Source organism: Carcharhinus amblyrhynchos, chromosome 15 (assembly GCF_965287045.1).
Source record: "Carcharhinus amblyrhynchos chromosome 15, sCarAmb.v2.hapA, whole genome shotgun sequence".
NCBI lineage: Eukaryota > Metazoa > Chordata > Chondrichthyes > Carcharhiniformes > Carcharhinidae > Carcharhinus > Carcharhinus amblyrhynchos.
Genome location: NC_137338.1, coordinates 73,971,858 through 73,987,732, shown reverse-complemented (window position 1 = coordinate 73,987,732; position 15,875 = coordinate 73,971,858). Strand labels below are relative to the sequence as shown.

Sequence of the window (15,875 nt, the reverse complement as noted above, 5' to 3'; positions counted from 1 at the left end):
GGATTAAGGGTTATGGGGAGAGGGCGGGAATGTGGAACTGAGCCACGACAGATCAGCCATGATCTTATTGAATGGCGGGGCAGGCTCGAAGGGCTAGATGGCCTACTCCTGCTCCTATTTCTTATGTTCTTATGAGAGATTGAGAAAAAAGTCATTGATCAGGGAGATCATACGATTAATCTCCTAGGGATACATCCAACAATATACATGTTATATAAATGCAAGATGTGGCTGCTGCAACTCTCTGTGATAGAGTATTGGAAACTTTCTTCCATTGCTTGCAGTGTGAAAGCATGGGAATTGCTTGGCTCTCAATTGTAAGTTTATTTATTAATCACGAGCAAGGTTTACATTAACACTGCAATGAAGTTACTGTGAAATTCTCCTTGTCGCCACACTTCAGCACCTGTTCAGCTCAATACAACTAATCAGCCTGTCTTTTAGACTGTGGGAGAAAACCCACACAGACACGGGGAGAACTTGCAAACAGTTGTCACTGTTACTTTTTTGGGTTGGGATGCTGAAGAGCTCAATCCTAATTTGACAGAAAATGCTGAAAATACTCAGTATCTGTTGAGCATTTTGTGCCTTTATTTCAGATTTCCAGCATCAGCAGGATTTGATTCTGGATGCCAAACAGTCCCCTTACTGTCAACACCATTCTTCCCCAAGTCTCGCCTTATCCGTCCCTTCCGACTGGTTGAGCTGCAGCGCCGAGCCCGCCTGCGCGCTCATTGAAGCAAACCGGCGCCTGCGCGTTCTTGAAAAGTCGCCGGGAGTGTGGACGGACACGAACGGACGGATGATGGCGTTGGGTTGCCGGTTCTTGGCGGCTCTTAGTGGCTGTGGTGTTTGTCATAGCCGGGTTGTCAGCCGCGACGGAGCTAGGGTGAGTGACGGGTCGGGAAGTAAAGATGGATGAAAGTGGGGTTTGGTCATGGAGGGGAGGGGTTAAGTTTGTTTGCCGCTGTTGGTATGTTGGGCCCGGCGTGAGAGCGGTGGGGGGCGGGGGATCGGTGCCGAGGTTTAAATCCGAACTCGCGATCAGTGCGAAAGTGGTGCACGTGAGAGCTGTAGCCCCCCCCCCCCACCGCTTTGGGGAGGCTGATGGACTCCACATACGCTGACGGGCGAATATCTAAATGTCACTGTAACCTTCGGGCTCTTTTTATGCTAAATGCAAGCTTGTTCACGTATTCTCGCTCGCATTACCATCCAATCTGGCTCAGCCCTCCAATTCCGATTTGTCCTTAAAGAAAAGCAAAATATTGCACATGCTGGAGTTCTGACTTTAAAAACGAGAAGTGCTGAACAAACTCAGCCGACCTGTGAGAAACCGAATTAACGTTTCTAGTAAAATATGGAACTGAAAGATTCTGAAGAAGTATCATATTGAATTTGAAACGTTAACTCTTGTTGATCTCTCCATAGATGCTGCTAGACCTGAGGTTTTCCAGCATTTTCTGTTTTTTTTGGTGTGGATTTCTGCTGAGACCATTTCACAGCATCCCTAGATCTGTTTGTAACATTTCAGATGTTGCACTTGGCTATATGCATAGTAATTCTGAGTACTTAGCGAGTCTGCTGTAAATAAAACATGCCAGTGGTTTTAAGTAGCATAAACATCACAGGAACAGGATCATAAATATCAGCATTAACTGGGCCAAATGGCCTGTCTTGTGCTGTATATCTGATAGAAGATGTCTTAACCAAGCTTTTGCCCACCTGTCCTAATGTCCTTTTTTTCAGATTACACACCGAAGTAACAACAGTACTTTAAAGGTGATTTATAAAAACAATGCTGATTTCCCCCCCCCCCCCATTGTATGTTTTTAACTCAAATTGTTTACAGTTTCTAAACGACAGGAACATTTTATGAAGAAATTGCAGTAAACAGTTACACTGTACCTAATTGTTCTTGTATGGGTTTTTATTGGGATTAGTTATTAATACAGGTTAAATTGATAACTTCTGGTTGTTATTGCTATTACCTAGTTTTAATTAGAAAGCAAATATATTTTTCCCTCCAGCTTTCATACATTGTATACTGGCAATAACATATTGCATTGCAGAAAAAAATCCCTTTCCAGATATGAACAATATACTGTGAATGCTGGAAATCAGAAATTAAAGCCGACAATATTGGAAATACTCAGCAGGTCTGGCAGCATTGGTAGAGAAAAATCATTGATGACCTCGTTTTTGCTGTCAGTGCTGAACTCAGGCTGCTAAACTCTAAAGAAAACTGCAACTACAATGATAGAACAATCTCTGGCATAGACTCCCTATTCCCCATGACAGTTTTTTTGTTGGTTTGTCAAATGTTTTTGTTACATTATAAAGTTGTAATTATCCCACTGGGGTGTTTTGTTTTCTCTCTGGTTGGATATAATGTAACAATTCCAGTGCCTTCCAGGGTTCTTTGACACTACAAGAAAAAATAGCTGTAGCGGGTGATCAGTTTTTTTTCAGGTTCTATGATGTATTGAGCATCAATTAATTTTGAGTCCATTCAGTTTTCTGAAAAGTATGATTGGGGATCCATTGGAGAGTTAATGTAAAAATGACTTGAGTTAACTTTCCTCCTTTAAGTTTGAACGGCATAGGTTCCAAAAAAGAGAATCCATCAAATTATTTGCAAGTCATTGATACCTTGAAAGAACAAAGGCTAAGTATATTAATCTGATGTTTTTGTGATGAATGTGGTCTTTATTTAGATTAGACTGCTGAGGGTGACCTTCAAAGTTCCTGAGGCTGTAGGCTATCCTCACCAATGGAGCATTGATCCATGTTGCATTCTGAAGCTTTCATTTAAATTTTTAGTTTAAAACTAATACAATAAAATGCAATTTATGGAAATTATTTGAATTCACCTATCAAATGATTTGTTTTGAATTTTTTTTAGGTGTTTGGTGTATCGTCTGAATTGCTTTCAATTCATGGTTTGCAGTACATTCAGCAGCAGCAGAGGAACCTTTCTTTGCATGAGTACATAAGTATTGGATTACTGAAAGATGCAGGCATTTCTGTTCCTAAGGGGAAAGCTGTTTCTACACCAGAAGAAGCATATTCTGCTGCCAAAGCAATTGGTATGATGACAGCTACAATTAATTTGAAATTGCCTAGTAATTTTAGATGGAGGTAAATGTGAACTTGTTAATGAAGTCTGACAACTATAAGGATAGTATTGTTGTGGAAAATGAATAATTTTGACAGGACAGTAGTTCAGAATTATTGTACCAATCTATAACATCAGAGAATAACAGGATGTGTATAAGTTGAAAACATTGGTGATAATTAGCAGCTCTATTTGTAAAAGGAAATTCAAGTTAATGTTTTGGAGTGAATGCTTAAGACCAGAAAACTAATTATAAGCAAGTATTTCAGTGAGGTTGGCAAATAAAGAAGAAAAGGAAGAGAAAGAAGTAACACTGACTCTAATCACCTAGTTTTGCTTCGTTTCCAAGAAACCATCACCTTAAGGTGCATGTTTAGCTTTTAGTTTCTAGTTCTAGTAAAGTCAATTTGCTCAAAATATTGACATGGCTTCAACTCTACATGTGCTAATTATGTAGACCCAGCATTTTTTTTTAAATTTGATAGAGCATATGTATCCCTAAATTTGTTTGTATGGTGAGTTCCTTACTGCATTGGTCTCTTTAAAATGTGAAAGCCAAGCAATAGGAACTTGATGTACCAGAACATAGCTTCTAATTTTAGTATTAAGGGTGACATATCTGAGAACAGACCCCAACTGACAGCTTGGTAGAGAAATAGTGCATTTTTTATATGTTATGCACTTTTCTTCTGACTTGAAAGTTTACTTGATTTGAAAATTTAAACTTGACTATAGCTTATGAAAATGTTTTACATGAATATATAAGTATGAGATTACTGAAAGCTGCAGGACAAGTGCAAAAAGAATGCTTTTCTTTTTTGGAACATGTTTTTGTGGGCTACTTAAAATATTTTCATTGGAAATAGAGAAGATGAGTTATAAAAATGAAGGTTTGGAAGTGTTGCCATCAGCTCATTTGTAAATATACAGCAAACAATAGTCTGATCTTACAAAGTGAGCAAATGGCTAGGGCCCTATTTTAATTCGCAAATGGGCCAAAGGCAACCACTTTTGAACCTGAAGTGACTTGGTCTACCTCATTACAATGAAAAGGCAAAACATTGAAAACCAAGTTAATCAGGCCATTTCCTGCTGTTATTATGCAGTGGCAATGCAATTGGTATTTTTCATTAACTGGATGCTGCTGAACATTGAAAAAATGTTCTCTCTACCACACAATTCAGTAACGTCATGTCTGAATTTCAATGCCAGTGCGATGCCTGATATGTCGGTAATATATCCTAGTGAATGACTGCTTAACCGAACAGCATGTTGCTTTGGTTGTTCTTAATAAAGGGAATACACACTATACTCCACAACCTCCACCCTCAAAATTAAAGACAAAACAACTACACTTGGATGTGATTTTCTAATGCCTTAGTACACCAGGAAATCATTTAAGATAATCAGCCAAGCTCATAATATGTCTCGCGCTTGCTAAAAGTGATATACATTCAACCACAGGGACCTGTTCTTTGCAACCAAAAGGAATATGTTCAAGTCTAGTGTCTTTTTGAATTATCCAGGAGCTTGGTCATAAGTGAAAGCTGGACAGTTGTGGAATGCTAATTTCCCCTACCCATATCCCTTTTGATAAGGGTATGCGACTTGGTAGAGGATTAAGGGTGCTTGGCCTCACAAGCATCTCCCATATATATTAATAACCTGAAGTTATATTTGATATTTTTTTGCAAGCTACCTTTAAATACTTCCTGGTATTCACACTAAAGGCATAATGCATCATGTTAATGTCATAATATGTCTTTTTTAATGTTGCTAATTAAATTCTCTGGTTTGGGAGACCCTTTTCTTTGTGCAGCTTTTGACTTAAGAAATTGTGAGGTTACTCCATTGGGAAATATTCTTTAAATTAGTTTTGCTTCTCTGATGCATGCTTACAAGCATTGTGCCCTTTCACTTTGTGTAAAATGAACTGTTTGCTGGAGTCCTGAGATATTGTTTAGTAAAACTGAAATCGGAAGAAGCTGTTGAAAGACTGTAAATAAAAGTTAGCCAGATTAATGGCTAATTGACACAACTCTTCATTTCAGTCAGGCATCAATGTTCCTGGTCTGATTTCACTCGCACTCCACTCTTGTTACAATATTGCAATGTATTAGCTGCAGGGCTGTGAAGAAAATGCCATTTGGTTTCATAATTGTTTGGGAGGTCTTTTTACATTCCTTGGAAATTGGAATCGGAGGAAAACGGTAGCTGCAGTTTTCAGGGGCTGAAAACTTTAGCACTTGTGAAATTTTTTCCACATAAAATCAAATGTATGTGTTTAATAACAGGGAGGACTGATCTGTGATGGCTATGTCATTAAGAAAGCTAAGCTAGCAACTTTCAGGTTGCTTGGTATGATTTATATTTGCTCTGTGAGATTCTGAGCTTAGTTTTTTTTTGGTATGATTTTACAAAGGACTAAACTTAAATGGAGACTGGACTGGAAAGCAGCAGTTATTACATTTGTTTTGGGGAGTTGACATGTTTCCCTCTTATTTCAGTACACCTTGCTTATTCTTATGTGAACAAAAGTGGATTTATTTTTGGCGAGCTCTGTGGAAAACTTGAAATATTGAGTGTTAAAACAAGTATTCTAAATATATAAAATAGTTACCTATTCTGCATATGCATCTGTTCAGTTACTGTTTTGGTTTAGAATTGAACACTTTTTTTTTGCTGCATGGCATTAGCAATATGGTAACTGCCTCATTTGGTAGAACATTCGCCTCTGAGTCATATTGTTGGAAGGGACATTTATCAGATGAGATGTTAAACAAAGGATGTTATAACATCCCAGTGCACTATTTTGAAGATGATCAGGGTGTTCTCCCCACTGTCCTGACTAATATTGATTACTTAACCAACATCATGGAAAATAGATGGTCTGAATTTTCTATGATTGACCTTGCTGCACACAAATTGATGCTGCACATGGTATGTAACAAAAGTGACAATGCTCATAAATATTTATTTAGTTATAAAGCATTTTGGGATGTCTTGACGTAATGAAAGGTATTCCTTTAACGTTGTGTTTATTTTCATAATTTGAACTAGGTTGCTAAACTTAGATTATCTATTGTGCCTGTACTGTGAACAACTCAGATTTGAATGCATATGTTTTGAAAGGACAAATCTCTCGCCATTTAGAAACCTACTTTTCACTGTATACTAATACATGTGACAATAATAAGTCAAATCCTATTCTTCCATGCACAAGAAAACTCTTTGCCTTATTCAGACACCTTAACATTGAGTCCAACTGCAGGAATTGATTTCAAAGGCTAGAATTATATTAATGCCATGGAAGATTGCCCTGCATAAAGCCAGTTGTTTGGAATCTGAAGATTGCCTTTTGTGACTGCTATACATTATCAGCTGTGTTTACTGGCTGACTATTTTAAGCAATGCAGAAATTCCTAGTTCAGACTTGAACTCTAGACCGTATCACTTTTCCCTCATGTATATTTATTAAGGGATAAATGTTAGGACATTGAGGAAAACTCCCTGCTCTTTAAATCTATGCAGTAACATATTTTAAATTAGCTAATTTGTGTTGTTTATGAATGGGAGAATAATGCTGGCCAGAACTGGGACAATGCTGGGACAATCCTATTGCTCTCTTGTTGCATTGCCTGCTGTAGAACGTCAGATCATGTTTCATTATTCATTCACCCATGTGACTTTGTCTCTTTTCCTTCTTGTAGCAATCCAAACAGCTTTTCAAATAATCGTTATGCAGACAGCAAATCATTGTGAGTTGTGAGGTATTGATTTTAGCTTGGGGTTTTGTGGAATTCACTTTTTCTTTTTACTGTGAAACATCTTTTGTTAGGAACATGGGATCAATGAGCAGAATGGTGGCACGGTGGTTAGCACTGCTGCCTCACAGTGTCAGGGACCTGGGTTCGATTTCAACCTAGGGTGACTGTGTGGAGTTTGCCTGTTCATTCCGTGTCTGTGGGTTTCTGCTCCACAATCCAAAGGTTAGCTGGATTGCCGTGCTAAGTTGCCCCTTAGTGTCTGTCTCAGGATGTGTAGGTTACGGAGATTAACGGGGTAAATGTGTGGTTATGGGGATAGGGTAGCGGGTTTATTAAGATGTTGGAGAATCAGAGCAGACTTGATGGACCGAACGGCCTTATTCTGCATTGTAGGGATTCTGTGAAAAGATTTAGGAGCAGGTCATTCATCCCTTCATATATTTTTTTCTGCCTTTGGATAATCAGAATGTGAAAACTGAAAGATAGTTTGTGTTTTGAGGTGATGGTTACCTCCATTTTATTATAGATCTGAATATTAAAACCAGAAAAAGTAGTTTAACAGGAGATCAGTTAACCAGCAAAAAATAATGGTAAAAATAAGTTGTGAAAAGTATACGGAGAGTATCCATCATGCAAAGAATCAAGAATGATGCAAGAATATGATTTGAATAAGAACAGTGCCTATACCAAAGATCAAAGAAGACTAAAGCTTTGTTGTGTTTTAAGAAAGGGAACAACTAAGAACCCTTAATAGCCCATCATGCAGCGGTACATGGAATAAGCAGTAGAGGAAGATTAAGGACATACTTATAGGCAATGGGTAGAATTTTCCAGTGGTTATCCAAAGGCTGGAAATTCCCATCTGAAGTCAACGGACCTTTGCATGGTCCGCCCCTGCATGCTATGATTCCCATGGCGGGTGGCACGGGAAAATTCCACCCAATCTGTCATGAGGGTGACTTAATGTTCCTTTGTTTGGAACTGTTAAATCTTTCTATAGGGAAAGAATTCTTTGGAAATCCAAATGAGGAAAGTAGGGTTTAAGTAGAAGTAAGTGCCAAAGCAATCCCAAAATTACTTAACAAATGCATTCTGTCCATAAAGTTCAATCACTGATCCTTTTTTTTAGGAGCAAAGAGATTTCTTTGCTTTAAGTTTTTTTCATGGTGTACATTCATTATCTTTGGAGAAGGGCTTTTCAGTAAAGTAGGACAATATTTCTTAACGGTTGAGGTACCTGTTCTAAGCAAGTTAAGGGTTAAGGAGATAGCTAAATCATAAAATGGTTTCCTCATGAGAGAAGTGAAGGTTTCTATTGCAAATTATTATCTCCAGAAGAATGTGAAATAACCTCATTTAACTGGTCTAGAAAGTGAAAATAGTGTGCCAAATTAGTTGCAACTTGAAGCACGTGGCAAATGGAGTTCAATATCGCTAAATGTGAAGCAGTATGTTGTAATTAGAAACAAAAAGTATACATATTGTGGGTTGTGGGAGTGAACTGATCTGGAAGAGCAGATGGATTTGGGACTTTGGTTCACAAAATATTAAATTCTGCCCTGCAAATAGATAAAATTGTTAAAAAAGGGTTTCTTTGCCATGGAAAAATCTGGATTTATGTAAAATGATAGTAAGAACACAGCAGTTTGGGGGTCAAAATAATAAGAATTTGAAATTGGGGCTGTCCTCTTTAGGATTAGGAGATTACAGATGCTTTGGATGCAGACTCTGAAATCAAACTTTTTAATCAATTCACGGATTTGGATTAATTCGTACTCTCAAAATGATTCCTCAGCAGTTTATGTATCTGTCGAGGAATAGCACTTGAGGTTATGAAATTTGTCAGCAACCTGGAATTCATCTTCCCTTGTTACTTCAATGTAGCAAAGGTACCATTGGCACCAAATTGTCTTTTGCTCGAAACATCTTTCAGAATGCTTAATTGCGTGGAACATTGCAGAGCAAGAACTAAACGCCTGATTCTCCCATCCCAACGTATACGTTTTTTGGTGCATTGGGTTGGGAGATGCGTGTTTTGGCCATTTTGCAGGATTTGCGCATGTGTTCCTGACGCATGTGCATCACCTACAGCTGGAAAGCAGGCACAGTTGGGACCACGCTGGAAACTGGCAGGAAGACCAGATAAGTCATTTTAATCTGTTAATCTATTTTGACTTTTCCATGCCCAATAGGATCTCCCACCCTGCCAGGAGTATTTCACTCTGGGGCTTAGGGTAGCTCCCCACATTTGGGGAACTAGCGGTAGACCCCACTGGAGTGAAGTGGGGGGCAATTGGGGCTCCCCAGGGGGTCTGGTGGTCAGTGGGTGATGCCCCTTGGGCATGGGTACCATTGGCAGTGCCACCCATGCCCATTGGGCAGTGCTAACGTGAGGTTTGGGGGCAGTTGGTGTTGAGGGGGGGGGGTGGGATCCTGCTGCCAGCTGCAGGGGGATCGGTCGGGGCTGACTGGCTTGGGGGTTGGGGCAGGGGCGGTGGTCTGCAGATTGGGATGTTCTGGGACGGGGGTTGGGCCTGGTCATCAGAAGAATGTAGGAGCAGCACTGCCGGAGTCCTGGGCTGGTCGATCAGCTGGCCAGCAAACAGGAGGCTGACAGATCGGGGCCACTGCGCATGTGCAGAGGCCTGGCACTATCTGACTCTGACATGATTACCTCCCCCCCCCCCCCCAAACTTATAGTATCCACGATTGTGATCTCTGCAGAGTATAGAGTGTAGGAGATTCAGTCTGAACTCCCACTGAAAAACAATCATGATTTACACCAGTTTTTTCTGCCAATTCAGCACTTTAAATTTTTTGGGGCGAATCGGGCCCTAAATGTGCATCAAATGAATAGCATCTTCAATATCAAATTTTGTGTTTTTTTTAGGAAATAGGTTTCGTGTCAACATTTTGAAACAGGAGGATAGAGAAATTCTGGAAAGATTACCACAGCAATGGCTTAGGCAAGGTCAGCATTTGTTGCTCCAATTTCCCTTGAAATGAATGTCTTGCCATGTGATTTCAGAGGATAGTTAAGTCAATCCCAGATTTACAGGGGATTGATGTCAGTCTTATTGAAGACACTTTTCTTTATTATTGTTAGAAGTTGAGGTTGAAGATGTTAGTCTTTGGGACCAAGGAAAACTTGGCTCATTTAAGGTCCAGAAACAAACTGTCAGCGAATCATCTCAATTTAATAGCATGTTTTGAGAGTGTCTGTTTAGAGAAGGACTAGGCTGAAAGTTTTTTTTTGTTCTATGTCAAGAAGATTTTTGGTGATCAAGCTTACTCTAACTTGTTGAATATCCATATTGGAAAGTCTGGAACTTGGAGAGTATATCTCTGGATAGTGTAGAGCAGGCTTAATTGACCAGCTGGCCTTCACTTGCTTGCCTGATTTCTATTTGTATCTTTCTGTCTGTATATAGGCCATTGGTTTGGTTACTTGCAATCCCTCTCAATTTGATATCAACAAACATTGAACGTTGGTCTGAGCTCTAGCCACTGAAGCACTCTGCTAGTCACCCGCATTTAAAGTATTTCAGCATCTGTATGTGGCTAATGTGTGCACTCAACCAAAGAACTCATCTTATTGTCCACCCATTAAAATTCTCCACGAAAAAGGAAATTTGACATCCTAACCATTAAAGTATACTGATTCCTTTATTTCAAATTTTTATGGTTTCTTAATTATTTGCTTTATGAAAATTGGTACAATCTTATTCATTCTGATGTTTACTAAATTTTATGTCTTTGGTAGTGCATGTACTGTATTAAACCTTAAACCCCTGGCTCTGCTGGTTTTCTATTGCAGTTATTCCTAAACTTCATGGACGCCTGGAGGTCATTACAGATTTCTTTTGTGTGGAACCTGTTGCTGTAATGGTACAGGTTAGGTTTGCAGCATTTGAAACTATTTTGATTTCCTGAAACTGGGCTGAAGTCATGGTCCCAGTTATCAGCAGTGACCCAATGACAGAAATGTTGCATCTCAGGCAGCCCATCAGTAATGTTCCAGCATAGAGACTAGTAAACAGAACTGGAGGATTAAAAAACCCTGTAAAAATTCAGCTGTTGTGCCGTGAGTAGTCAGGCAGAGGAGGATCGCGTGTGAAACAGCGCAGTGTCCCCAACATGAACCACCAAGCCTAATTACACTCTATGCAAAATGAGAAGGTGTGCTCTTGAAGTATTTAGTAGGTATATTGTTGAATCACTTAAGATGATCTTTCAACTTAAGGGTGGATAACTTTTTTTTGTATCAATGTTCACCAAAATAGACCATACTGGCAACATTTCATTCAAGCTCCTTTAACAGAATTTCACACTCAAGTGAAAAGTTTAAAGTTTATTTATTAATCACATATAGGCTTACATTAATAATGCAATGAAGTTACTGTGAATGTGCAAAAAGTTTATAATATAATTTAGAAGAATCAACTCCATGATTACAAATTCATTTGAAAAACGGTCCCTCAAACAAAGTTTAAGAAACTCTATTCTATTGATAGCACATCAGAGGATCATCTTCTAATCTCCATGTTATTATAGCCGTGCTGCAATTTTTAATTCCAGTTTAAGACCATAATTTGGCCCAGTATTAATTTATACCTCTCTTACCAGAAGACATGGTAAATCATGATGTAAACTAATTCATTTGAAAAAGTAATCTAATGGCTGGGATTTTCTGTTTCCATAACTAGCCAATGCATGCCAATTAAAATGATTGAAGAAAACCATGGATGGAGGAGTAAACAAGCAGAAAATCTTAATCTGTGTGGCACCTTGTGCCACAAGGAGCTAGTATTAAAATTCCATCTCAAGATTGCATAAAAGCAATTTAGTACTTCAATCTAAACATCTCTTGATGTTTTGGCTGAATCCTCATGAGTCAGAACCTACAAAACCTGACACTGGATTGAACCATAATACTCTAAATGGATGTCAGTTCCTTGTGGAATAAAATTTCAAATATTTCAATTTTTCTAAAAGCACCATCTTATAAAATGGATTTTATATTGTATTACATTTATGCAGAATCACATTGCGAGTTGGCTCTTGATCTATATTAATTAGCTGGACGTGTTGAAAGGACAGAATTTTATAATTTGTGGATTACACAAAATTTAAATGTATTGTGAACTGTGCGAAGGTAATGTTAAACTTCAGAAAGACACAGGTTGGTGGAATGGATGGACAAGTGACATATAGCATTCAATGTGAAAAAGTATGAAGTGGTTCATGTTGGTAGGGAGAATGAAGAGAGGCAATATAAAATAGTCAAATTGTGAAGAGGGTATGGAAGCAGAGAGACCTGGGAGCATATGTGCAAAGGCCATGGAGATAGCGAGCAGATTGAGAGTGAAGTTAAAGCAAAAAATATCCTGAGTTAAACAAATGAGGGCATAGAGTGCAAAAACAAGGAAGTTACAATTAACACTGGTTTGGCCTCAACTGGAGTATTGTGTCCAGTTCTGGGCACCACACTTTAGAAAGAATGTGAAGGCATTAGAGAGGAGAGAGAAACTATTAATGACATGGTTTTGGGATGAAGTACTTCAGTTACATGAATTGGAGAAGCGGTGCCTGTTGTCTTTGGTGATTAGAAGACTGCAAGGAGATTTAAAGTCATGATGGGCCTGGACAGAGAACGCTGTTCTTATTGACAGAGGATGGAAGACCAGAAGACAGGTGGTTAGCAAAAGAAACACTGAGAGAAAACCCTTTTATAAAATAAAGTGTTCAGGATCTGGAATGCACTACCTGAGTGTGGTGGAGGCAGATTCAGTAGTGGCTTTCAAAAGAGGATTAAATTAATATGTCAAGAGGAAATATCTGCGGGTCTCTGGGGTGAAGATGAAGGGTGGCATTATGTGAATAATTCTTGCAGGAGCCAGCACAGACATGACAAACTGAATCCAAAAGAGAAAATGCTGGAAAATCTCATGTCTGGCAGCATTTGTAAGGAGAGAAAAGAGCTGATGTTTAGAATCCAGATGACCCTTCCAGTTTCAAATTCCAGCATCCGCAATAATTTGTTTTTATTTTATGACAGACTGAATGATGTCCTGTCACCATTCTATTATTCCCATAGGACCAATGAAGATAACCCAGTTTGCTGTTTATGAAGAATCTCAATGACACAGCCACTCTATTTTTTCCCCATATCCCTGTAAATTATTTCCCTTCAAGTATTTACCAGTTCTCCCTTGAATATTGCTTGGAATCTGTTTCCATCACCTTTTCAGACTTTAAACTCTTCAGACTCAGCACAAATGGATATGATCTGGTGGCCATTACAGAGACGTGGCTGCAAGGTGACAGGGACTGGGAGCTGAATGTACAAGGGTATCAAGTGTTTAGGAAGGATAGGTGGGAGGAAAAAGGGGGGGCGTGGCTCTGCTGATTAAGGATAGCATCAGGGTGGTAGTAAGGGATGATATAGGAGCCAAAGAGCAGAAAGTGGAATTGTTGTGGGTGGAGATTAGGAACAGCAAAGGGAGGAAGACGCTTGTGGGTGTTGTTTATAGGCCCCCGAATAATGATCTGGAGGTGGGGCGGGCTATTAATGCACAAATAAATGCAGCGTGCAGGAATGGAACGGCGATAATTATGGGGGATTTCAATCTACGTATTGATTGGTCAACCCATGTTGGACACGGTGGGCTGGAGGAAGAGTTCTTGGAATGCTGCCGGGATAGTTTCCTTGAACAGTGTGCGTTGGAGCCGACGAGGGAGCGAGCTATCTTGGATCTGGTGTTATATAATGAGGCGGGTAGAATTAGGGACCTTGTGGTGAAGGATCCTCTTGGGAAGAGTGATCATTGTACGGTGGAGTTTCTGATGCAGATGGAGGAGGAGAAAGTGGGTTCCCGGACATGTGTCCTTTGTTTGAACAGAGGGGAGTACAATAGGATGAGAGAGGAATTGGCGAATGTTGATTGGGAGAGCGCATTGGAAGGTAGGTCTGCTGAGGAACAGTGGAGGATCTTTAAGGAGATCTTTCTTGGTGCTCAGCAGAAATTTATTCCGATGGTTAAAAAGGATCGGAGGAGGAGAGATAATCAGCCGTGGATAATGAAGGAGGTAAAGGAAAGTGTTAAATTAAAAGCAGATGCGTTTAGAGTAGCTAAGAGTAGTGGGCTAGAAGAGGATTGGGAGAGGTTTAAACATCAACAAAGAATGACGAAGAAGTTGATAAAGAAGGGTAGGATAAACTATGAAGCTGGGCTAGCGCTTAATATAAAAAAGGATAGCAAGAGTTTTTATAAATATATAAAAAGGAAGAGGCTGGCTAGGGTGAACGTTGGACCCTTAGAGGATGAGAGGGGGGACTTAGTGGTAGGGGATGGGGAAATGGCTGAGGCCTTGAATAACTTTTTTGTATCGGTCTTCACGGAGGAGGACGTGAATAATTTGCTGGGTGTTAGCGATGGAAAGATGGTAGGAGTGGAGGGCCTGAATGACATTATTGTTACTAGAGAGGCAGTGCTCAAACGACTGGAGGGACTGATTGTGGAGAAGTCCCCAGGACCGGATGGAATGCATCCAAGGGTTCTGAAAGAAATGGCGGAGGTGATAGTGGATGCCTTGGTGATTATTTTCCAAACGTCGCTGGATGCCGGGGAAGGGCCGGAAGATTGGAAAACGGCTAATGTTACGCCATTGTTTAAGAAGGGTGGCAGGCAATATGCAGGGAATTGTAGGCCGGTTACTTTAACGTCTGTTGTAGGTAAAATGTTAGAATCCGTGATCAAGGAGAAAATAACGAGGCATGTTGAGGAGAATTGTTTGATAGAGCAGATGCAGCATGGTTTCGTTAAGGGGAAGTCGTGTCTGATGAATTTATTGGAGTTCTATGAGGATGTGTCTAGGGCGGTGGATAGAGGAGAGCCGGTGGATGTGGTGTTTCTTGATTTTTCAGAAGGCGTTTGATAAGATGCCGCACAAGAGGTTATTACAGAAGGTCAGGGGGCATGGAGTTGGGGGTAGGGTGTTAGCGTGGCTAGGGGATTGGCTGTCAAATAGGAGGCAGAGAGTGGGGGTCAGTGGGTGCTATTCGGATTGGCGGTCGGTGTTGGGACCTCAGCTATTTATCATTTATATAGGTGATCTGGAGGAGGGAACCGAGTGTATGGTGTCGAAATTTACATAAGAACATAAGAAATAGGAGCAGGAGTAGGCCAACTAGCCCTTCGAGCCTGCCCCGCCATTCAATAAGATCATGGCTGATCTGTCTTGGCTCAGTTCCACATTCCCGCCCTCTCCCCATAACCCTTAATCCCCTCTCTTATCAAAAACCCATCAACCCGCGTCTTAAAAATATTTAGCGAGGTAGCCTCCACCACTTCAACAGGCAGAGAATTCCAGAGATTCACCACCCTTTGAGTGAAGAAGTTCCTCCTCAACTCCGTTCTAAACCGCCCCCCCTTTATCTTGAGGCTGTGCCCCCTAGTCCTACTATCCTTTCTGAGCGGGAAGAGTCTCTCCACCTCTATCCTATCCAACCTATTCATCATCTTATACGTCTCAATGAGATCTCCCCTCATTCTTCTAAACTCCAACGAGTACAAGCCTAATTTATTCAGCCTCTCCTCATAGCTCAACCCCCTCAACTCCGGCATCAGCCTAGTAAACCTCCTCTGCACTCCCTCCAAGGCCAAAATATCCTTGCGTAAGTACAGCGCCCAAAACTGCACACAGTACTCCAGCTGCGGCCTCACCAATGCCCTATGCAGCCGCAGCAAGACCTCCCTACTTTTATATTCAATCCCCCTCACTATGAAGGCCAGCATCCCATTTGCCTTCCTGACCATCTGCTGCACCTGCAAGCTCCGTTTTTGCGACTCATGCACAAGGACTCCGAGGTCCCTCTGCACCGTCGCCTGCTGCAGTTTTTCTCAACGTAAGTAATAATCCTTCCTACCATTATTCCTATCAAAGTGGTCCACCTCGCACTTGCCAACATTAAATTCCATTTGCCATTT

The 15,875-nt window shown here is 40.4% G+C and overlaps 1 protein-coding gene across 1 annotated transcript in view; it reads left to right on the top strand.

The window, feature by feature from the left end:
* Positions 1 to 619: 619 nt before the first annotated feature.
* LOC145353440 (succinate--CoA ligase [ADP-forming] subunit beta, mitochondrial-like) overlaps positions 620 to 15,875 on the top strand; it is an 88,723-nt gene continuing 73,467 nt past the window's right edge. The window contains exons 1-2 of the mRNA XM_080204219.1: positions 620 to 889; positions 2,906 to 3,089. Coding sequence (XP_080060345.1) covers positions 803 to 889; positions 2,906 to 3,089 — 271 coding nt within the window. The 5' untranslated portion in view covers positions 620 to 802. The remainder of the gene's footprint in view (positions 890 to 2,905; positions 3,090 to 15,875) is intronic.